The sequence below is a fragment of the Malaclemys terrapin genome, chromosome 1 (genome assembly GCF_027887155.1).
Source record: "Malaclemys terrapin pileata isolate rMalTer1 chromosome 1, rMalTer1.hap1, whole genome shotgun sequence".
NCBI classification, from domain to species: Eukaryota; Metazoa; Chordata; order Testudines; family Emydidae; genus Malaclemys; species Malaclemys terrapin.
The window spans coordinates 237,111,018-237,136,067 of NC_071505.1; the positions used below are offsets into that span (position 1 = coordinate 237,111,018).

The 25,050-nt window shown below is 43.4% G+C and overlaps 1 protein-coding gene and 1 long non-coding RNA gene across 5 annotated transcripts in view; one reads left to right on the forward strand and one right to left on the reverse strand.

Moving 5' to 3' along the window:
- Nucleotides 1–25,050, forward strand: part of LOC128826677 (interleukin-1 receptor-like 2) — a 52,546-nt gene that overhangs the window by 21,498 nt on the left and 5,998 nt on the right. For 2 of the 4 annotated variants that reach the window (XM_054010110.1, XM_054010120.1), the window contains 8 exons: nucleotides 1,338–1,593; nucleotides 3,580–3,766; nucleotides 11,584–11,746; nucleotides 14,412–14,477; nucleotides 19,556–19,679; nucleotides 21,765–21,901; nucleotides 22,573–22,716; nucleotides 24,569–24,736. In XM_054010110.1, coding sequence (XP_053866085.1) covers nucleotides 1,338–1,593; nucleotides 3,580–3,766; nucleotides 11,584–11,746; nucleotides 14,412–14,477; nucleotides 19,556–19,679; nucleotides 21,765–21,901; nucleotides 22,573–22,716; nucleotides 24,569–24,736 — 1,245 coding nt within the window. The remainder of the gene's footprint in view (nucleotides 1–1,337; nucleotides 1,594–3,579; nucleotides 3,767–11,583; nucleotides 11,747–14,411; nucleotides 14,478–19,555; nucleotides 19,680–21,764; nucleotides 21,902–22,572; nucleotides 22,717–24,568; nucleotides 24,737–25,050) is intronic. The other 2 variants (XM_054010129.1, XM_054010138.1) reach the window with 2 other exon arrangements.
- LOC128826698 (uncharacterized) lies at nucleotides 6,639–8,106 on the reverse strand. Its single transcript, XR_008442871.1, has 2 exons — nucleotides 7,800–8,106; nucleotides 6,639–6,961 (listed from the first exon to the last, which is right to left on the reverse strand). It is a non-coding gene; the product is annotated as an uncharacterized LOC128826698 (long non-coding RNA).

The window sequence follows — 25,050 nt, forward strand, 5'->3', positions numbered from 1 at the left end:
CTCTATATTTAGGGTGTGCTGTATTTTCATTATAAAACGGTGTGGCTTTTATTTTTGTGATCTTAAGTTGCCCTGGTGTGAAGTTTCAGTGCATTATGTATGCTTTCCACACATAGGCATTTTTAAATGGGCACTGGAAAAAGTATTGACTATCCTAAATCTGACACACATTTGACATTTTCAGTGTGGAGAATTATCAAGACCTATATCAGTAAATCTTTCAGTGTCTGTGTATAATCCTACAAAGTATACACCTTATTGTTCCAGATCTGGGAAGGGTTAGGCTGACAAATTATTTTACAATCTCAAGGCCCCATGTATCTGTTGATTCCATGCTGCAGTTGACAGCAAAGCAGCAGAAAGCTCATACAAGCAGGGGACAGAGTAGCAGAAGTTGGATGTGACAGCCCCATAACATTCTCCTTGTTTCCCACTCTCCTCCAATGTGCAGACTTGGTGAATGTAGAAGGACCTTTGTAGCAATATTTTGTGATCAGGTTTCTGCACATTGGGATGGAAAAAGTCAGGTAGAAAATAATTACTGTTTCCTGGAAGCTGGCATGCTCCTCTTGCATTCAGCGTATTTCAGAGTGAGAGTTGATGCTGGCTAAACTAGTCATTTATTGCTTGGTCTAATGGAACAATTGAAGACTGGACAGTACTGCTACAAAACAATGTAGGGTGAGATTTTCCAAAAGTACTCTATTAGCCTAACTCTACTCTCATCAAAGCCAATAGTAAGCTCCCATTAACTTCAATGAGAGCAGAGGTAAGTTGCTATTTAATCCTTTTGAAATTCCACCTCAGTGCAAAAAGGGAGCTGAAACAAAATATACAATCTAAACTCAGTGTGGGGCATTTTAGACAGGCAAAATATAATTACCGGTACTTAAACTGGAATTTGGCTCTGACATTAGGGTGACCAGATGTACCAATTTTATAGGGACAGTCCTGATTTTTGGGTCTTTTTCTTATATAGGTTCCTATTACCCCCCCACCCTCGTCCCGATTTTTCACATTTGCTGTCTGGTCACCCTATCTGACATTGAAGCTGACAATTTTTAATGATATTCTCTAATTCCTTCACATAAAATAGTCAGATTTCACATTGCTGGGGAGCTCTGTGACTTCTTTGTGATTAGAATTTCACTAACAGAATTTTTGTGTATAGTTATAGGATATCATTTAGTTTATAGATGCTGGAGTTGCCTGTCCCACAAGAGTATTTAAGGATGAATATTGAAAACCTATTAAAGAAATAGACAAATTTGTCTCCAGAGTTCTATACTCATGTCTTTTTTATTTTTTTTTTATTTTGTCTCTATCATGTTTTTTAGAGGAATGCATGGTACATGATGTGCTGCATAGTCAAAGTTTGATATCTGTACTGGTAGGAGAACCTCTTACTGTTGATTGTTTGTTAGATAAAACACTGGCTCTTCAGCACATGAATTACAGCTTGACTTGGTATAAAAGTGGGAGCAAAATGCCTGTAACTCAAGTGAAACTTTCCAGAATACATCAGCACAAGAACTTGCTTTGGTTTATGCCTGCAATTTTAGAAGACTCAGGATCCTATGAATGTGTCATGCGGTAAGAATGTGTTTTTTCCTGGGTTTGGTTTTTTACAAAAGCTACATTGCTGTAGATGTGAGCTTGAAAAAGAATAATTAAATATCTGAATTATTTTTCTGATATTAAGTCTGGGGTTAGCTTGTAGTTTTCCCTTCACAAACGCTTATGGTTCATATTAAAAACAGGGCTATTCATCCTGATTTACAGCAGAGCTGATTTTGATGAGGCTGTTACACTTTATTGGAAAAGAATCCCAAGTATATTCATCGCTGACACGACTTCATGATTAGGGCTGGTCAGAAAATACTAATTATTTTCTATGGAAACTTTCAAACTAAAGGAGATTTTTTTTTTTAATTTGAATTTTTTTTTAGAATTTTGATTTTTTTTTTTAAAAGAAAATTATTGGAAATAAAACATTTTCATTTCGATTGGAATTTAATGGAGTAAAGTTTGTTTCTTGGTAATAAAAGATTTTATTTCACGTAGTTGAAAATCAGAAAATTCGCTGCAAAAAGTTGTAATGAAAAGCACTTTTCCTTGAAAAACTTCCAGATGAAACACTTTCAACCAGCCCTAGCCATGATATCATGAGGTTTGTGTCCATTCAGATATGATGATGCCAATGGTGGCAAATCCTCAGCTGGTATTAATTGCTATAGTTCCAATTACTTCAATGGAGCCATGACAAATTGCAACAGTGGAGGATCTGCCCCAGTGATTTTCCCCCCCCCCCCCCCCCCCCCCCCCAGGAGGTGTACCCGGTCCTGCTGCCCAGCTTTAAAAACTCATGCCTATCCTAACCCGCTTCAGGCCTCCAGAAAACCATGTCCAGCCTTAATTTTCAGTTGTAATCCAGATGTAGCCATGGTCCCAGAAATCCTTCCCTGTTCTGGCCCTTGAAGAACTAAGAGCTGATCCAAATTGATGTATTCTTTCCCAGCTACAGCATTCTCCTGGGCCCCTGAAATTCAGTAATCATATTTGTTTCTTCAGCATAAGCCAGTTGCCTGGATACTGTCTGAAGGCCAGTAGTCAGGGTATGATGACGTTCATTCATGCACACGTATTTGCACATAGGAGGTTCATACCCCAGTTCGAACAGTGTTTGTTTGCTGTGAGTTTTCAGGGATTGGAGGAATTTTTGCTAATTAAAACACTACCAGCAAACAAATTCTCTCAGACTTTTAAAACAGTCAGTTCATGGACAGTCTGAAGTAATTAGGCAGACCCAAAGAAAAGGACTCTGAGAGCCAGGTTCTCTGGTATAGTGCAGCAGCTGGTCTTGCACCAGTAATGGACTCTGACCCCAAAACTTCTGGTCATAAAGCTGGCATAAGCAGCTCAGGGAAGATCACGCCAATGTAAGGACAATTTTCTGGTGATCTAAAGCCAGTGTAGTGGCTCTTAGATTATTACCTTTCCTTGCTGCCAGAATAGCTGAAGAGGAAGCATAGCTAGATGACCCTTACACCACACCAATGCTTTTATCTCCTTCTTTGCAGCCTTAAATTAGATCAGCTTGAAGGCTGCTGTAACTTGGAAGGGGGATTGGCGCGGCACACCAGATTTGGAGGAGTGCAACGGAGAGCTTTATGCCATGTGTGTGTACATGATGGTCTGCATTCTGTGCAGCTTAGTTGCCCCTCAGGATCTCTCTCTTAATTTGTTCATAGATACAAGTAACATTTTGTGCAATGTCATACCTGACCACGTCGTCTTCTCTCTTTTTGTAATCATATGGGTTTCATGGATTATAGAATGAATGAAGGAATTGATGCTAGGGAAAGTAGAGCTGGGGGAGGGGGGTAGGAAATTCTTGTTACGGATAGTCAGTCTGCTAGACAGCAATGGATTTGCTTCTGGGGGGAACTATGCTCCCAACTTTCCAGCCTGATGTTAAAGCTTCATTAGAAGTGGCCAAAGAGAAAGGGCAGCAGGTATGAAAAGGATATAAATAGGAAAAATTAGAAGTGTAATTCAGCTGCTTTGTTTTCATTACAGGAATTTAACAAGCTGCAAGAAAATATATTTCAGTGTAATCGTTTTCAAAAATACTGCTGGTTTGTGTTTTAATGGGGATTTTCTCTATGCTCAAGAGATATCCGCATCATCAAATGCAAAGATTGTGTGTCCTCATCTAGACTATTTCAGAGATGAGAAAAATACTTTACCCATTCACTGGTATAAGGTAGGGTCTGTCCCCTATTTCATTTTCAGCCACTGTTTTGTGTTTTAACTGATGTTTAGAATTGATAATAGAGGGTGGGGAGACAGAATAGCTCATATGATTTTTTTTTTTCTGTGACACGGGATGTATATATGAGGAGACTTGTGTGTAGTAATTTCACCACAATAATAAAGTATAGATAAGTGTGTCTATTTTAGCTGCCCACATGACACTCAAGGGGCCTATTGTTTTGAAGGTGATTTCATCTTCCCCTTCCCTCATATCGAACAAAGAAGGGGACCTTAACAAAAATATCCAACATGTATAGGCAGTTTCACGGTAGGGTGGCTGTGTTTTTGAAGAGGCTGGCCCGATGTAGCCAGACTTCAATGTGAGTTGAGGATGCTGAGCGCATTGTAGCACTGAGTTCTGTCTTGGTAGCCATATTCCCTTCATGCTTCAACCACCATTCCAGGGGACATGCATCCATGCTGATGATGGGTTCTGCTTGATAACCATCCAAAGCAGTGCGGCCCAATGCGTGTTCATTTTCATCCTCTGAGTCAGATGCCACCAGCAGAAGGTTGATTTTTCTTTTTTGATCGTTCGGGTTCTGTAGTTTCCTCATTGGAGTGTTGCTCTTTTAAGATGTCTGAAAGCATGTTCCACGCCTTGTCTCTGATTTTGGAAGGCACTTCAGATTCTTAAATCTTGGTTCGAGTGCTGTAGCTATCTTTAGAAATATCACATTGGGACCTTTTTTGCATTTTGTCAAATCTGCAGTGAAAGCGTTCTTAAAATGAACAACATGTGCTGGGTCATCATCCGAGACTGCTATAACATGAAATATGACAGAATGTGGGTAAAACAGAGCAGGAGACATACAGTTCTTCTTTGAGAGATGTCCCTGTGGGTGCTCCACTACAGGTGTTGGTGCGTCCCTGCGCCTTCGCCCGGAGATTTTTGCAGCAGTACTCATAGCGGCCACGCATGCTCAGAATCTGCCCCCCCGCTGTGACTCTAGGGTAATAGAACGCATGCGTGGCCGGTCTCCTCAGTTCCTTCTCAACCGTCCCCGGCCTGAGACGGAGCTCAGCAGACTCATTAGAGAATCCTTCACTATTGCCTTAATTATCCTTTAGAAACCAGTTTTTTCTGTCAGTTTTCTCTGTTAAAATAGTTACTTACCCAGTTTATCTTAAAAAAAAAAAAAAAAATATTCCTGTCAGCCGCGGCTATGCCGGGCTCCACCGGTTTCAAGCGCTGTGCTATTTGTAAGGAAGCTATCCCGTCATCGGACGGGCACTCAAAGTGTATAAAATGTTTGGGGGAAGCTCACATTCCCCAAAAATGTGCCCACTGCTGTAAACTCAGCTCCAGGGCACGGAAAGACAGGGAGCTTAAACTCAAACTGCTCCTGCTTCAAAAATCTATCGGGTCAGTTTCAGACCCAGGCATTGAAGCCGGCTCCGCTACCCGACACAGCCCCCCCCCCTCAAAAAAGCTCAAGAAGTCTACGAAAAAGGGGCACCTTTCCTCACCGAGCAAGACTATGAGGCATAAAGTTTCTCCAGGCAGATCAACGATCTCTCTGCCTGTGATTCCTCGCCTCAGCAATTTTCACGAGCCAGGCTCCTCCGGAACAGCGCAAAAGCCGCCTGAGGCTTCAGCGCCGCCGAGAAGCTCCGGTGCCGAGGCATCAGGCTTCCAGTTGCCTGCCTCAGGGACGGCACCGTTCGGCACCGCGAATGAGACGGTGCCGACATTCTACAGCACGCCTCACCCGAGGCAGCCCGACATTTCTCGCCCGGCACCGACCGTGGCACCGACGCCTGCGGGGCATTCTGACACACAGATCACAGCCAGAAGCCCCGATCGCAGGAATGCTCTTGTGCAGCAGCCTCTGTCGGCTCAGCTTTCATCTCCCGCAGGAGCTGCTTTCACTCATTTTACCCAGACAGCTGATCTGCTAGTATCACCTACCTTGCAGTCTCCGCTCATGAATGCATATTCTGTTTCGATGCCTGAGTCAGGATCTGAGCAGTTTTCCTCCAGTGAGGAGGAAGCAGATCCACAGGGAGTTTTTTCCCCATATCATGACTCCCAGCCCCGGACCCAGAGCAATAAGGGCTATGGAAATACTACCTCATCCCACTCTCAGGACCCTGCCCCTTGGGGGATGAACCCCTGGATGGCACCACCTATGCCCTACCCGCCACCATGGCAATACTGGACACCATGGACATCATACCCTCGGGAACACATGCCCCGTGGCCATTCGACCAGGCGCAACACTGATCCAGTGCCGTCTCCTAATGCATATGCTAGTGACACGAGACGCCTGGCAACACAGCCACGTTCCCAGGATAAACCTAGCCCTTCTCCTGGTCCAACAGATCCGGAGTTAGTACCGGAGGAAGCATTACTTCCCCTTCCTCCCACTCCCTCTGATGAATATACAAAATTCCAGGACCTCTTTAAGAGAGTTGCTAGTGACCTGAACATTAACTTGGAAGTGGTTCCCGAACAACATCCTACAGCCCCCTTCTTCCTCCAGAGTGGCACTTCCAATTAACGCAGCCCTTTTAGAACCCGCTAAGTCCATCTGGCAGACTCCAGCGACAAGCCTACCTACCTGCAAGCAAGCGGACAAGAAGTATTTTATTTCTCCAAAGGACTCTGAATTCCTTTTTACCCACCCAGCACCAAACTCATTGGTAGTGGACGCTGCGAACCAGAGGGCCAGACAACAGTATTCTCGTTCTGCCCCACCTAACAAGGATAGCAAACGACTGGACCTGTTTGGTCGCAAGGTCTATGCATCCTCCACCCTCCAATTTCGCATAGCTAATTATACTGCAGTCCTGGCAAAATACGACCATAAAAACTATAATAAGTTAATGGACTTTATTGATGACATTCCAGAACAAAGAAAACAACAGTTCAGAGCTATAGTTTCTGAGGGCCAAGCCATTTCACGCACCGCTCTCCAAGCAGCCCTCGATGTAGCCAACACAGCGGCAAGATCTACCGCTACAGTGATAGTCATGCGACGGGGCTCATGGCTCTCCTCTTCCTTTTTTCCTTGCGAAGTTCAGAACACAATTGAAGATCTTCCCTTCGACGGTGACAAACTCTTTGCTGCTAACACGAATGAAGTGCTTCATTCAATGAAAGACTCCAGAACAACCCTCCGGTCTTTAGGTCTCCAGACACCTACGGCAAGAAGACGACAATATCGATACCAACCATACCACCGGCTACGTTATCCCGCATTTACACAACCTTCCCATAGACCGCAGGAACAGCAACAGCCGCAACGTCCACGACCAAGATTCCAGCGACGTCGCCCAAACTCTACAGGGGCGCCTCAACCCCCACCAGCTAATAGGCAGATTTGAAAACTTGGTCGAGGGTTTAGAAAGCAATGCCCTCACTTCAGCCGGCACACCAATCTTTGGACACCGCCTACGACCTTTTTTCCAACAATGGAGGAAGATTACCTCCGACAAGTGGGTCTTAGAGGTAGTTACAATTGGATACGTCATCCCCTTCCTCTCCTTACCTCCCACCCACCCACCCTCCCCGTCCCTCTTCAGGGACCCTTCTCACGAGCAGCTACTCCTCCAAGAGGTGCAACATCTCCTTCCTCTGGGAGCAGTAGAAATCGTGCCAGAGCGACACAGAGGGAAGGGTTTTTACTCCCATTATTTCTTAACGGAGAAGAAAAATGGGGGATGGCGACCAATCCTCGATCTCAGGCGGCTCAACAGATTCATCAAAAAGCAAAAGTTCAAGATGGTGACCCTCAATACCATAATCCCAGCGCTGGAGCAGGGCGACTGGTTTTTCTGCCCTCGACCTACAAGATGCCTATTTCCACGTCACTATACATCCGGCCCACAGACGTTTCCTCCGATTTACCCTTGGTTCCACACATTTCCAATACAGGGTACTCCCCTTCGGACTATCTACAGCCCCCCGTGCTTTTTCCAAACTTCTAGCTGTAGTCACTGCTCACCTCAGGAGACAAGGGGTAATAATATTTCCGTACCTCGACGATTGCCTCCTCAAAGCTTCAACATTCGACGAGGCGCTCCGGTTCACACGACTCACAGTCGAGTGCTTTCTTTCTCTCGGCCTACAAATAAACAGAGACAAATCCACATTACGCCCCACCCAGCACCTTCAGTTCATAGGCGCAGACCTCGACTCTCGGACCGGGCTAGCATCGCTCCCACCCGATCGCTACAATTCCATAAAACAACTGACCACAACTATTCGCAACAGCCCTCAGGTAACTGCCCGAGACTGCCTGCAACTACTAGGTCACATGGCCTCGTGCACTTTTGTCGTCCAGAATGCACGCCTGCACATGAGGTGCTTCCAAGCGTGGCTGGCAACGGTTTACAAACCGAATATGCATTCTTTAAACAAGACTCTCTCCCTGCCTACTCCAGTCAAAGACTCGCTACGTTGGTGGACCATCCACTCCAACCTTTGTTCTGGAGTCCCGTTTCTACAACAGGCTCCATCACGCATTCTGATCACCGATGCATCTATGACAGGGTGGGGTGCACATATGTCTCATCACACAGTACAGGGACTATGGTCACCAACCGAGACCTCCCTGCACATAAATGTACTAGAACTTCGAGCCATTCGCAACGCGTGCCGTCACTTCCTGCCACTAATCAAACATCATCACGTACGCATAATGACGGACAACATTGCTTGCATGTTTTACGTAAACAGGCAGGGCGGAGCTCGTTCCCATTCGCTGTGCACAGAGGCTATGAAGCTCTGGAATTGGTGCATTGTGAACAACATCCGGGTATCAGCTGCTTATCTTCCCGGAATCATGAACACCACAGCGGACGAACTGAGCAGACGCTTCCCATGGGACCACGAGTGGGAGATAGACGAGAAAACCATTCACAACGTATTCAGCATCTGGGGTTACCCAACAATAGACCTCTTTGCAACTGCAAAGAACAAGAAATGTCTCAATTTCTGCTCCAGAGCAGGACTGGGCAAACATTCCCTGGGGGACGCATTCATGATCTCATGGCACCGAAACCTATTCTATGCGTTTCCCCCGATACCAGTTCTCAACAGGGTTCTGATAAAAATACGAACGGATCGAGCCAAGGTGATCCTCATTGCCCCATCGTGGCCCAGACAACCATGGTTTCCCTTCCTCACCAGAATGTCAATCCAACCACCAATCTCCCTGCCGCTTATTCCGAACCTTCTATCTCAGCAGCACGGTCGTTTTCTCCACCCCAACCTGTCCATGCTTCACCTCAAGGCCTGGTTCCTACGTGGTTCTCCCAACGCGAATTAGATTGCTCCGAACAAGTTCAGGAGGTGCTCCTACATAGCAGAACGCAAGCTACTCGCAAGACCTATCTTCAAAAGTGGAAACGATTCACACATTGGTGTTCTGCCAAACATCTTTCTCCTACCTCGGTACCTCTTCCGTTTATATTGGACTATCTCTTGGGCCTTAAGCGATCCGGCCTTTCTTTCAGCTCCATCAGGGTCCATTTAGCTGCTATTACGACTTTCCACGACAAAATTGATGATACGTCTGTCTTTGCTCACGCTACTACGAAGCGTTTCCTCAAGGGCCTACAAACCTTATATCCAGACATTAAACAACCGACCACCCCCTGGGACCTTCATCTGGTACTGTCTGCCCTAACTCAGCAACCCTTCGAACCCCTAGCCACGTGCTCCCTTTTACACCTCTCCATGAAAACAGCGTTTCTAGTGGCAATTACTTCTGCCAGACGGGCAGGAGAAATAGCAGCTCTCTTGGCTCATCCACCATATACGATATTTTTTAAAGACAAGGTTACCCTCAGATTGCATCCCAAATTTCTTCCAAAGGTTCACTCATCATTCCATATTAATGAACCCATACACCTCCCGACTTTTTTCCCGAAACCACATGCAAACTCCTTTGAAGCCTCAATGCATACACTAGATGTTCGCAGAGCCTTGTCATTCTATTTGGATAGAACCAAACCCTTTAGAACCTCCTCTAGACTTTTTGTCTCTGTTGCAGAGCGCTCCAAGGGCATGCCTATTTCTACCCAGAGACTCTCGAACTGGATCTCCCAGTGTATCCGACTGTGCTATCAGATGAAAGGGGTTGCACCTCCAGATGGCATTAGAACACACTCCACTAGATCTCTGGCTGCCTCCATCGCGTTCTTACGCAAAGTCCCCTTGGCTGACATTTGTAAAGCAGCCACCTGGTCATCTGACCATACTTTTGTTAAACACTATGCCCTTATTCAAGGCCCTTTATCTGACATACGCTTGGGCAGGGCGGTACTCTCGACGGCGTTCCTACCAGATCCGAAGTCCCTACCTCCTTAAGATACACTGCTTTTAAGTCACCTGTAGTGGAGCACCCACAGGGACATCTCTCGAAGAAGAAGAGGAGGTTACTCACCCTGTGCAGTAACTGACGTTCTTCGAGATGAGTGTCCCTGTGGGTGCTCCACTACCCACCCTCCTCCCCTCTACTTCGGAGTTGGGGGGCCTCCGTGGTAGAGAAGGAACTGAGGAGACCGGCCACGCATGCGTTCTATTACCCTAGAGTCACAGCGGGGGGGCAGATTCTGAGCATGCGTGGCCGCTATGAGTACTGCTGCAAAAATCTCCGGGCGAAGGCGCAGGGACGCACCAACACCTGTAGTGGAGCACCCACAGGGACACTCATCTCGAAGAACGTCAGTTACTGCACAGGGTGAGTAACCTCCTCTTCTCCCCTCAAGGAGTTCAGTCACAAATTGAATTAATGCATTATTTATTTAATGAGCGTCATCAGCATAGAAGCATGTCCTTTGGAATGGTGGCCAAAACATGAAGGGGCATACGAATGTTTAGCGTATCTGGCATGTAAATACCTTGCAATGCTGGCTACAAAAGTGCCATGCAAATAAATGTCTGTTCTCACTTTCTGGTAACATTGTAAATAAGAAATGAAATGAAATGAATGGAGATATCCCATCTCCTAGAACTGGAAGGGACCTTGAAAGGTCATCGAGTCCAGCCCCCTGCCTTCATTAGCAGGACCAAGTACTGATTTTGCCCCAGATCCCCAAGTGGCCCCCTCAAGGATTGAACTCACAACCCTGGGTTTAGCAGGCCAGTGCTCAAACCACTGAGCTTTCCCTCCCCCTCCCAAGAAGAGGGCAGCATTATCTCCTGTAAGTGTAAACAAACTTGTTTGTCTTAGCGATTGGCTGAACAAAAGTAGGACTGATTGGACTTGTGGGCTTTGAAGTTTTACCCCCCATTTGTTTTGTTTTTGAGTGCAGTTGTGTAACAAAAAAAATCTACATTTGTAAGTTGCACTTTCAAGATAGAGATTGCACTACAGTACTTGTATGAGGTGAATTGAAAAATACTATTTACTTTATCATTTTTTACGGTGCAAATATTTGTAATAAAATATTATAAAGTGACAACTGTACCCTTTGTATTCTGAGTTGTAATTGAAATCAATATATTTGAAAATGTAGAACAACATCCAAAAATATTAAACAATACAATACCAATTGAAATTTATTAAACAGTGCAATTAAAACTGCAATCAATCGTGATTAAATGTTTTAAGCTCGATTAATTTTTTTTAGTTAATTGCGTGAGTTAATTGCGATTAATCGACAACCCTAGTTTTAACATAAGATTCATATTGAACCCAACTGGTGAAATTACCTTGCCACATTCCATGGGAGGGAATATTTGAATTTGATATTTTTTTTAGTACTGTATTCTTATTCTCTGTGATTTAACAGAGCACTTGTTGTTGTGTTTAGGAATGTAATCTGATTGACAATGAAAGATTTCTAAATCGGGATGATGATCTCATAATAAATAGTGCAAATGTAAATGATTCAGGAAATTACTCCTGCAAGATGACATATAATTATATGGACAAAGAATATAACATTTCTCGAAACATTTATGTAACTGTTATAGGTAAGTCTCGTTTTTATTCTTCGGTGCATTTGTAGAGTTCAATGTTACTTTTTTTGCAAATCCAGAAGTTTCAGTCAATTCATTGGTTAGTGTGGATTCAAAGGAATGCCAAATCGGACAACTAAGATATCGTTTGTTAGTAATTCTTTTATAACTTTAAACTTAAGGGAGAGCCAGAAGACTGAAAAACATTATTATTATTTTGGTTTGTTAGTATTACAGTAAAATAAATAGAGATTCCAGTCAGGATTTGGGGTCCCATTGCGCTAGGAGCTATACAAACACACAGGAAAACACTGGCCTTGTCTGGATTAGTTTACAATATAAGGGCCTGTTCTAAACTGGGGATGGATGTACTGGTGTAACAGCACTAGTACTAAATATTGAAGCAAACTCCAGGGGAAATGCATTTCCCTGGTGTAAAATGAGGCTTGCACTAGTGTGGCTTACCATGATTTGAAACTGGGAGCATTTGTATTGGTGCCACAGCACTAATGCAAACCCCCCAGCGCAAGCTCTGTTTTACACTGGTACAATACATCTACACTGGGGGCTTGCATCAGTGCAGCTGCACCAGTACAAATACTCTCAACATAGACAGGTCCTGATTTTAAGACAGGATGTGACAGTTGTGTTTAAGAAACAATCAGAGGAAGGAAAATTCTCAGCGATAAGATCTGGTGGTCTAACTACTGCTCAATTTGGTTGGCTAACTAATCCCCAGCTGAGGAGAGGAAAAGACTCTAAAGCCACCTTCCCACTCCCTTGATTCTGGTGATAAAATAGCCCCTGTCCCAGGTGACCACTCTACCATATACTCTGGCCCCACCCTTCCCTTGCCCAGGTGCTGCCCGCACACAGTAAGGTTGGAGTGCATGGTGCAGAGTTAGCTTTGCCAGTTTTATGCCAGGGCAATTTCTAGCTTCTCTTGAAGAGCAGATTTTGGGCTGCCTTGGCCCTCAGAGCAACACAAATGACAGCAGCTGAAGATCTGGCCAGATGAGTTAGATTCATTTTTCTGTATGATCCCCTTTTCCTACTTCGCTGATTTGTGTTTTTATTTCTCACCTTCTTAAAAATAAATACATATTTATTTTTGTTCTTAAAACCTATTTTTGTAGCCATTACCTTTCCACATTCTTAAAGTATTCACTTCACTTGCAAGTTTTTCTAATAGTATTTTAAACTGCTGCTTTCTCCAGTGTTTTTGTGAGGTTATTTTTAATAATCACTGCCTTTGTTTATTTACCCCTACTTTTTTGAAGCTACTGCCTTTACTTATTTTATAGATTAATTTAAATAAAAAACCACAGTCAAAGTAAACTCATCCCATTAATTGGCTACTTCTCGTCCACTGCCCCTGGAAGGAGGCGCTGGGACAGGCCGAGCACCAGCCACAGGTAGGTTTGGGGGCCTGCAGCTGGGGAAGACACATCCCAGCCCTTTCTACCCTGACTGCAAACCTTCCTGCGGCTGGGGCTTTCCACAAAAACTGTTTTCAGTAGTGGGTGTGCCTGTTGCCAGTATACAAACCAATTCACAAAATGTTTCTGCTAACCAAAAGTGGTTGTTCTCCAGGTTGTTACTAAGCAGTATCTACTGTACTGTTATTCACACCTGGAGCACTATAGCCATAATTGTAATGCTAAAGTGAATTATAATTAACTAATCCTTTGTGGAGCCACTGTGGTCCAGGAGCTCTAGCACTGGATTGGGTCTTCAGAGACCTGGGTTCTAATCATGGCACTGCATGGCTTGGGGCAAGTTGCTTCACTTCTTCTGTTCCTCTCTTTTTCCTCCTGCCCTATGCCTGTCTTGTCTGCTTAGATCATAAAGTCTTTAGGGGAAAGGACTGTCTCTTACTATGTGTCTGTACAGTGTCTGGCATGCTGGGGCCTGTAGGAATAAGAAATGGGATAACGTGACAGGGTATAAAGATTTTATTAGCATAAGTTTGGGTTGACCCTGTCACCCATCACAAATTAAGCACAACTATTTAACAAGGAAACTGTACTGATTTTTCTACAAAACTAATATTGTTAAGGTATTTGCAAGTATTTCTGGTACTTAACTTGATGTAGTTCTTTTTTTTTTTTTTTTGTCTGGATTAAGTAGGAAACTGTTATCCTGGTCACTACAAATAGGGATGGAGCAGGGAGAGTGAATGGTTGTTTCAGAGTAGCAGCCGTGTTAGTCTGTATCCGCAAAAAGAACAGGAGTACTTGTGGCACCTTAGAGACTAACAAATTTATTAGAGCATAAGCTTTCATGGACTATAGCCCACTTCTTCGGATGCATATAGAGTGGAAATGGTTGTTGATATTTTGGAATACTGTAACTGTTAATGTGTTTTACCTCTTCCCCTACTTTTCTCGGTCGGTTTGTTGGTTTTTATGGAAGTTCTTCAGAAAGAAAAGAACAAGCAAATGCAAAACAAACATATAGAAAAATACTTTTTGAAAAGGTTTGAGGTTCTTTTCATTGCAAAGGAACAGTAAGGGCTTCAGGCAAAAGTTTTGTGTTCTTGTTTTGCAGTTCATCTATAAACTACTCCTGCCTGTTAGTGATATTTCTAAACTAGGGCTGTACTAAATGTCCTTGCCATTACTTGTGATTATTTCTGATAAAATTTTGTATTTATGCATATATTTTTTTTAATTTTTAGAGACCCCACTGAAGAAGAGAACTGAAATTCTTTATCCAAGAAACAATACAATTGAAGTGGAACTTGGTAAGAAATGGGCTCATAGCACATTATAAAAATTGAGAGTATTTTGTCTCATTGTCAATCCATAACCTCTTTATTATGGTCCTCAGATTTTTGAGTCTGGGAAACTTTTCCTGTATTTTCCCAAACCTCCACTGAACTTCCATTTATATTATTTTTATTTTTTTTAAAGGGGGTTGGGGGGGATCTTCATCTATCTGTCAATCTTGTTGGGATTGCTAAAAAGGCTGAGGCTCTGGCTGGGCTCCTTACATGGCTGATGTAGCAGCTGCAAAGTGGTCTACTTGATCTCTTTTGACCATCCTATATAAATATTGAGTAACTTGCAGTGAGGAGGATAAAGTGGAGGTTCAGAAAAGGGCAATGAGAACAATTAGGGATGTGGAAAAAATCTTAATGAAGCAAGATTGAATAGATTTGGATTGTTTACCTTAGAAAGGAGGTGTACAAGAAGGGACATGATAGACGTCCTCCCCACAAACAAACCCCACCCTGTTCCAAGCAGAGTTTTGATTCCCAGGGTACGTCTACACTACCCACCAGATCGGTGGGTAGCGATTGATCTATAGGGGATCGATTTATCGTGCGTAGTGTAGATGCGATAAATCGATCCCCGATCGCTCTCCCGTCGACTGCTGAACTCCAGCTCGGCAAGAGGCGGAAGCAAAGTCGACAGGAGAGCCGCGACCATCGATCCTGCTCCGCGAGGACACGAAGTAAGTAATTCTAAGTCGATCTAAGATACGTCGACTTTAGCTACGCTATTCTCGTAGCTGAAATTGCGTATCTTAGATCGATTTCTGCCCCTCCCCCCCAGTGTAGATCAGGCCCCAAAAGGGAAAAGTGCCAGAGAGTGCATGGTCTGCTTGGGACTGTGCTACTGCTATTGACTTCATGTGGAAGATGTTCAGATGCCATGTGGACGGGCAGCAATAGATAAATAAAAGTATATACAATAATGAATTGTATCGAAGGTAGGAGCTTCTGCCCTTCTTGTCTCCTAACACAATGAGAAGTCTTTTGATTAAAGTAAAAAGGTGGCAGATGCGGAACTAAGTACATTTTGCACAACATGTAATTAGATTGTAGAACTTGCTGTGACAGGAAGTCTCTGAGCCCAAAACTTAGCAAGGTTCAAAAACTGTTTTGGATGTTGATAGAGATAAGAATAGCCACACTTTTTATAATTAATGATACGATTTATTTTGGACAGGATATTAAACCCCATGCTTCAGGGCTTTAGCCCATATCTAACTATTAGAGATCAGGATGAGACCTAATGTGGAGGGCAGCTTATTTCACATCTTCCTACCACAGGGTTCTTGTACCTTCCTCTGAAACATCTGGCACTGACTTCTGTCAGAGATAGAGTACTATACTAGCTGGACCTCAGATCTGATCCAGTGTGGCAAATCCTATGTTCTTAAATACTTTCTAATGAATTGCGGTGGGGGATCTATGTCCCTTCCCCAAATGCCAGGGGCTCCCACCCTAATTGTGTCTCATTTTTCACCTTCCAAGGCTTGTCTTTAAAAGGGACTTGAAAAGGGGGCTGGGAAGAAAGAATAAGTGATTTTGCTGCTTTGAGATGTCTAAACAAAACCTGGCATGTGTTTTCAAATTTTAAAATAAAAACTTGCTAGAAGCAGGGACTGGACTTGTTCTGTTCTCTCCCTCTGAAGCATCTGGTGCTGGCCGCTTTTGGAAGACAGGATACTGGATTAGATGGACCATAGGTCTGATCCATTATGGCCATTCTTATGTTCTTAACCAAACCTGCATTTGTGTATCTTTTTAGACTGTCCAGTCTTTCCTGTCCTTGTGTGGGGGGGAGGGGGCGGGGTGTGGGGAGGGGGAGAATAGGAAGGAACAGAATGGGATTTGGAATGGGATTCGCTTCCAGACTGAGATGTGCATTGTGATCTTTCTCAGCCCTTAAGTGAAGAACTGGGGAATGTCAAAGCTTTAACAGATTTTTTTTCCCCATTAGATCTTCAAATCTTTATAGGATGTTTTACCTAAATAGATGTTAACAAAAGCAAACATAAGAGTTTTAAACAGCCTGGATAAATGCCACTCCTTTCGGGCCCTGATCCTACAAACACTTATTCACATGAGTAACTTCACACACATGTTTACTGGATTGGGACTTAATCAGATTTCCCTTGCTTGGTATTTAGAATATCGCAATTCTACCAGCTTTCCGATTATTGGTAGAGTCTCTCAGGGAAAATAAAGCAGGCAAGATGTGAATTTCTAATGTTAAAAAAAAAAAAAAAAAAAAAAAAAGGAGGGGGAACCCTTAAATCCTCACTTCATGTCACCTTTGTCTGTTGAAAAGAAACAACAAAGGCACAAATCTGTGTTTTCCTTTGTGGGTCACCTTTAAGCCTAGAAATGGGAAAAACAGAAATATTTACCATAAATAAAATCATGCAAAAATTGTATAATTAACAAGAAAAAAATCACTGCTTTTGTCACTTCATATCCTGTATGCTGTTTGGCTTATGAATTCTTTGGGGCAAAACCCTTTACTCCTGAGGCAATTATGCTCCACTGTGCATGTGCAGAGTTCATGTCCACTGCAGAGTTTATTTCCCACAGAAAATACATTCTGCCCAAAAAGTTCTGCAGTTCTGCCTTTTGCCCACAAGAGGCCATTGTGGAACCAGAACAGCTGGATGACTGGCATTAACATCTAGCAGTCAGCTGCGTTCATTACAGCAGCCTGCGGGTGGAGCTAGAGTGGGGCACATGGAGTTTCTGGGGGGGTCATGGGCTGGGGTCCAGAAGAGCTAATGGAGAACACAGGCTGGGACGTGGGCTCAGGAGCTAGTGGGGTGACGGCATTGAGCCAGGGGCTGAATGGGAGGGGGCTCCAGGGCCATATGATGGGAGGGTAGGAGGGTCTGGGGCTATATGGGGACGGGGGCTAGGGTGACCAGACGTCCCGATTTTATCGGGACTGTCCCGATATTTGCTTCTTTGTCCCGCGTCCCGACCAATGTTTGGTCGGGACACTGGACAAAAAAGAAATTTTGCCCTCCGCTCTGGCGCTTGCACACCCCCCCCCTGTGGCTCCGCCCTCTCCTTCCCCCATTGGCTCCCTCCCCAAATCCCTGCCCTGGCCCCGCCTCTTCCCCAACCATGCAGCATTGCTCCTCCCTCCCGGGCTTGCAGCATGGCGGGGCAAGCCTGGAGGGAGCGGATGGCAGCGGTGCCTGGAGCTGGTGAGTCAGCTCCGGCACCTGGGCACCAGGCGGGTGGGCAAAGGGGAGCTGGCAAGGGAGGGAGACGGGGGGCTCAGCTGTGAGCCCCCTGCCACGCCAGAGGGCTTCTGCCTGGGTCACTGCACCCAGGGCCGGGAGCGCAGCCTGGAGGCTGCTCCAGCCCTGCAGCCCGTGGGGCAGCGCGGTGGTTCCGGTCGGGGCAGCGCGGAGCGGAAAGGGACCAGGGGGGTGGCGCGGGCCAAATCCCTGCTACTGTCAGGGAGCCCCGCGCCTCTCCCTCCTGCTCATGGCTGCGGCTCCTTCCCGGCAGGACGCGCCCCCCGGCCTGCCCCAGGCACGTGTGGCGCGCGTCCAGCTGCTCCTTCCCGGCGGGAGGGAGACTAGTCGCGGGGGACACGTGCCGCATGTGGCCGGGGCGGCAGGAGGCGCGTCCCGCCGGGAAGGAGCCGCAGCCGTGAGCAGGAGGGAGAGGCGCGGGGCTCCCTGGCAGCAGCGGGGATTCGGCTCCTGCCCGCTCCGCCCTGCCCCCGCCCGGACCTACCGCGCCTCGCATATGCCCATGGCGGGCCAGGGGGTGGGAGGCTACGCGGGGAGGGCAGCGCGCAGGGCCAGGGCCTGCTAATACCGCAGGCCCCTTTAAAACTCTTTTTTTTTTTTTTTTTTTGCTCCCCCCCCCCTTTTTTTTTTGCTCCGCCCCCATCCCGATATTTTATACTACTAATCTGGTCACCCTAACGGGGGCAGATGTGCCTGTCTGAATGGGAGAGGCTCCCCAACTCCCTAAGAATCCTGCCCGTAAAATAAACTGTTCCATACTTCTCCCACCCACACCCAACAACACTCCGAGGCTCCTTCCTGCTCCCCCAGGTCTTTGCACTGCTTCCATGGGGTGCAGAAATACAGTTCTGTATTGTAGTTTAAATTAATTACTCAAAGTTTTGTATTAGTATGCCTAGTAAGGAATCTATTTGTCAAAAAAAACCCCACCATTTCCTGAATCTTTTTTTGTCTGTATTGTTACAGACATACTTGCTGACCGGTATTTTGAAATAAATTGCCAAAATAATTGAAACTGGTGTGTTTATATTGTTATTTTGACAAATAAAATATGCATAATTTTGCAGAATTTTAAAATACTGTGTACAGAATTTTTAGGCGCAGACTTCCCCCAGGAGTAGCTCTTGTCTTCATACTTGTGTGAAAAAGCATTTAGTTCACTTTTGGTGCTATACCAACAATAATAAAAAGTGGTTCTGGAATTCTACTTTCAACAAATATGGTGTTATGTCTTTTACAATAAGAGTCTGTCCAGCACACTTCAAGAAAATTTTTGCATGATAAAGAGCAACTGATTTTGTCCTAGTGATCTGCTGTATCTGGACCAAATGTAGAAAATGACAAGGTTTGTAATATATTTAAACCTCTCCTAATTGTTGTGGATGGAAGAGTTTTGTATTCGTTCTTTTATGAATTTTCTGCTATGACCTTTTCAAGCTTTACACTGAATCCATAAACCTGAGAGAACATTATTTCATCCATAGATATGTCAAATTTAAGAGGCAATTATGGTCATTTTGTTCAGAATAGAATTAACATATTTATTCTCTGAAGGGATTAATTGACTGGGCTATTTATAATTTGCTAGTTTAGCTCTTGTAAAACAAACATTTGACAAGGGATCTGCTAAAGCTTCATAATTCTGCAAACTGCCTCCTTTGTTCTGTCAGATTGCTCTTTACATATTTACTGGTGTTGGAGCATGGGAAACATTAGCAACCTTTACATGAGTGGATCTCATGACTATGCAGAGTAAACGGTATCTCATGGCCATTTTCTAATGGTATTTTTCAGGGTCCAATGTTGTTGTGGACTGCAACGTATCAAGTTTTAAAGATAATTCAATTGGAATATCCTGGAGAGTCAATAATACTTTAGTCAATTTTTTGTTTATGGGGAGAGTTCAAGAGGGAAATCAGTAAGTATACTTGCATATAAAAATGTATATCAGTTGCTCACTGACTGCAGTATATGAAAATATCCTTAGTGTTTGTAATGCCTCTCTCGGCTTCCCAGGCAGGATCCTAATTCTGTGTTTCTTAGAGACTAATTTGGACAACTAGTATCCTATTAAACTTCAATAGACCTAGGAGAAAAAATAACATGGGTACTTTGGAACATTTTGCTTTACAAAATATCTGTTCACTGGGCATGGCATCACCCAAGCATCACTAGTCTGCATTGGTTTTACCCTCTACCCCAAGAAAAATATTCCTGGAAGTTAAGTGTATGACTGAAGCAAATCTGTCCAACAGCTGCATATAGAAACCTCATGTGCTTTTTAGAAAATAGAATACTAGCAGTTTTGCCAACCCTGAGAGTTCAAAAATCATGAGTTAGGTCCTCCAAAATAGCAAAATTGTCTAAAAAAAAAAAATAAATAAATAAAAAAATGAGATTTATAAAAGTAGATTTGGGGTTCTTTCTATATGCCTTTTGGTTTTTGGTGTGCACTTAGGTCACATTTTTAAGCTTTTCTCTTCAGCTATGAGGGCTATAATTTTTTTCTTTTTAAGTGAAGACTGAGATTCTCAAGTAATGTATTCAATTATGTAAGCTGGGGCTTTCAGAAAAATGCCAAATATCATGAGACTTTGTAATAAAATCATAGAAATATAGGGTAGGGAATGGACCTTGAGAGGTCATCTAGTGCAGCCCCCCATGCTGATGGAGGACCTAGACCAGTGGTGGGTAACCTGCGGCCCGTCAGGATAATCCGCTGGCAGGCCGCCAGACAGTTTGTTTACATTTGCACAGCTGCGTGAAGCTCCCAGTGGCCGCAGTTTGCCGTTCCTGGCCAATGGGAGCTGTGGGTGGCCATTGCAAATGTAAACAAACTATCTATCTGGCGGCCTGCCAGCGGATTATCTTGACGGGCCGCATGTGGCCAGCAGCTTGCCCACCACTGACCTAGACTGTCCTAGAGAGGTGTTTGTCTAACATGTTATTAACCAATGATGGGATTCCACAACCTCCCTTGGTAACCTATCCCAGTACTTACCTAAATGTACAGATAGAAGGTTTTCCTACTATCTAACTTCAATCTCCTTTGCTGCAGGTTAAGCCGATTACTGCTTATCTTAGCTTCAGTGGTCAAGGGGTACAATTGATCAGTGTCCCCTTTGTAACAGCCCTGACTGTGTTTGAAGACTGCTGCCAGGTCCCACCTCAGTCTTATTTTCTCAAGGCTAAATATACCCAGGTGTTTTTTTTTTTTTTTTTTTTTTTTTAAACCTTTATTCATAGGTCATTTTCTAAACCTTTTATTGTTTTTTGTTGCTCTCCTCTGGATTTTCTTCAAATTGTCCACATCTTTCTCAAAGTGTGGCTCCCAAAACTGGACACGGTACTCCAGCTGAGGCCTCCCCAGTGCCCAGTAGCGTGGAAAAATTAGCTCCTGTCACTTACATACAACACTCGTGTTGGTGCACCCCGGAATATTAGCCTTTTTTCGCAACAGCATCACATTGTTGGCTCATACTCAATTATGTCTACTGCTTTCCCCTTATCCACTTTGCTAGTAATCCTGTCAAAGAAGGAAATTAGGTTTTTTTGGTGTGGTTTGTTCTTGACAAATCCAAGCTGGCTATTACTTATCCCTGTATTATCCCCTATATGCTTACAAATCGATTGTTTGAAATATGAGAGTTGGCAGCACTGTCTCTATATAGAATTGCCTCATGTCTTTCTCTTTCACTGGGCAATGATAGCATGAATAAGATTCTTAGATGTATGTAAATCTAGTCTATTTTGATTGGGAGACAGCACCAGGAGCTCTCAATGTGTCTACACATGAGGTCATGCTCTTGACTGGAGTTCCGAGGTACATCTGTAATTCAGATAATATAGAATCGTAGACTCCAGTTATCTGTCTGTTTTGAAAAGATTAAGGCACATTTCTGCTGAAGATAAAATATAACCATTGTCTTGTTTTGTTTTCAAATGAAGAAACCTGCCTAATGTGGCTTTTATTATTTTAATTATTCACTACCTTTTTGGGTAGAGAAGATTCTTTCCCAGATGGGTACTTATTCTCTACAGTGACGCTCAACATCACAGAAGTGAAGCAGGAGGATTATGGACGTCAGTTTGTGTGTCATGCTGGTGAAGTTGCAGCCTACATTGCATTAAGACAGCCAGGTCAGGCATTCAGTCTTAATAATGTTCTGAACTGCTCTCGCAGTCAGGAGTTAATTTAAAAAGGAGACGAGGGGAACACTTTGAAAAGGGACAGACTAAGGGTGTATGAAAATTTGGGATAATCGGCAGGAAAGGGGCTATAAAATCATTGTAAATCTGGAAGTAGCTTCATTAATGTCAAAGGAGTTACTATAGATTTACTGATAGGATTATTCACCAAAACATCAGTGGTAAGACAATGGATACATATGGAAAAGCAAATTCTGAATTTATGCCAGACATCTGGTTCTGAGAATGGTGCTTCTCCAGCCAGAGAACCAAAGCGTTCCATGTTCCCATCTGTCCAGTCAAGATGGCATAAATTTCAAGTATTTAATACCTTCAATGAACTGCTTACAAACAAGCTGTAGACCTAGAATTATTTGTCAGCAATTATTTGGAATAATGAATACATTCAAGAAAGTCATGATCAGTTTGCAGAAAATTCATGAACAGAAAAAGAGGAGAGAGAGGTCAGATTTTTATTATGGATTATTCACACAGTTGTAATTGTCTTTAGACAGCTTAAAAGGGCTCCAATTTCAGAATTCTACACAGTTTTGTTTGAATGTTCCTAACTTCACCAATGCTGCCATTTCAATATATTACATATTTTTCCCTTGCTGATGTAGTTCGAAATTTTCAAGGATACTTGATTGGAGGACTCCTTGCACCAGTGTTTGTAATAGTTGTTGCCATATTAATCTACAAGTATTTCAAGATTGACATTGTGCTTTGGTATCGAAAATCCTGTCGTCCTTTTCTGAGTAAAGAAGGTAGGTGTGTATAGCCATGTAGCTAATGTACATGGCATACAATCCCAGGATTCATTAAGAATTCTTAAGAGAATAAGAAGCTACATTTATTTTGTGTAGCCTTTTTAAGCGGGAGCAGATGCAGGAAATGTCCCTGAATAAACAAGCTTGTTTGGAATTTCCATCTGTGTGTTGCGTTGTGTTTGCAATATGGATGATGAAAAGATTGAGTACCAGATTTTTAAAAGGGCTTCTACACAGTGTCCTTTTTTTGCAGACACAAACTTCTCCAACGTATTTTACGCAAAGTCAGTTATGAGTGCAAATCCCCTTTTTTAGATGCCGAAGTACTTCAGTACAGCCGTCTTGGTGGTGTCATTTTTATTTGTATTGTGGTAAGACCTAGAAGCCCAGAGACCCCTTCTGCTAGGCTCTATACAAACATATAGCAAAATTATGACCATCTCTGCACTGAATAGTTTACAATTTAAAACTCCATAGACAACAGCTGGATATGATAGACAGTCAAGGGGAACGCAAAGGTACCAATGGAATGATACTGGTTAGCGTGATAAGCAGCGATCACAGAACACCACTGTTCTAATCATTGTCCAGTGTAAGTATCATAACAGAGATGGAGGGGTTCAAAAGAGGACAATGTGGTACTTTTGTAGATATTGATATGGCACTCCTATGAGGCATTGGAACAGGATGGGAGAAAGTGTGCTTGTTGGAAAACATTATAATTTTAACTGTAAGATGTGAACCTAATATTCATTGAAGGTGGGAAAAAAATGTGTGTGCAGTCTTTGAAAGTGCAAAATGGGCTCCGACAAAAAAAGAAGTCTGCCATTTGAAAATCGGGGCTTAAATGCACTTTGAACAGAGGGTGTGAAATGCCTTATATATGTAAGCTACCAGACGTTGGCTTGTGTAGGTAGTGAAGCAGGTATGTAAATCTGCTGGAAACAAACCTTTTTCAGGTTTATCTGCTCTCTGCTTTGCAGGGAAATGATTTCTAACTGCGAGACATGCATACTACAAAATATTTACAGCTGCAGAGCAGTTCTTGTAATGAAAGGCTGATGTCACCAAGAGCTACTTCTGCAGCTGACAAGGTGATAATGTGATAAGGTAGTTTCTGGCTCAATGTTAAAACAGAAATCAGGGTGGTTCTCAACCTTTCCGGAAGACTACCCCTTTCAGGAGTCTGATTTTTTGTCTTGCGTACCCCACGTTTCACCTCAGTTAAAACCTCGGGCTTCAGCACCGCACAGCAGAGCTTGAGCTTTGGCTTTCTGCCCTGGGCCCCAGTGAGTCTAACACTGGCTCGGGTGACCCCATTGAAATGAATGAACTCCCAGTTTGAGGATCGCTGATCTAGTCTATAGAGCAGTATAAACAAGTCCTTGTCTGTGTGACGGTTTAGTTTGTACTGACTTTGCTGGTGCTTTTTATGTAGCCTGTTGTAAAACTAGGCAAATATCTAGATGACTTGATGTACCCCCTGGAAGACCTCCTGAGTACTCCCAGGGATATGCACACCCCCGGTTGAGAACCACTGCACTAAGGCAGCAGTGAAGAACTTCTAGCCAGCCTTGCAACTCTTAGTATTTTTCATTCTAGATAGGTAGTAAAACAGTAAATTTGGGCAATTTTAAATTTGCCTGAATAATTAAATGCAGTTAATTTTGGTGGTATTTTTTTCAGCATTTAACAAAGATTGCTTTATTATTAACCTGTGGTTATTTATATGTTCTATTCAAACAATTAACTCATGCAATAAAGTTTAAAATAGAAAAGGTGGGAAAATATTCTTATTCCTTTAAAATAAATTTTGTCTTACAAATCTCACTGCTTCTATCTTGTTCAGTTTCAGATGGGAAGATCTATGATGCATATGTATTGTATCCAAAAATCAACAAAGTAGATTGCATCTACACACCAGATAACTTTGTGCTAAAGCTGCTTCCTGAGGTTTTAGAGAGACAGTGTGGCTATAATCTGTTTATACTTGGAAGAGATGATTTACCAGGAAAAGGTAAAATGAAAAATGATTGTATTCTCTCATTGCCTTTAAAGTAGAACTGGGTGAGTTTTCTCATCATTCTCTTTGAATACTAGAGCAGGGCAGGAAAGTTTCACATCAGTATGGTCCCATGGGTCACATCATGACATAGAGGCAGGAGAGTAAGGCACCAATTTTTATAATATTAATTTTGGGAATATAGAGGCTCTGAAATATTTTAAATTGGAGCTAGGTTGGAATGGAACTACTAGTGGGAGGAGAGGAGGCTACTTGGCAACAAAACCCAGTGTGTCTCCAAGCTGAACTTCAGTAGAGAGAGGTCAAGG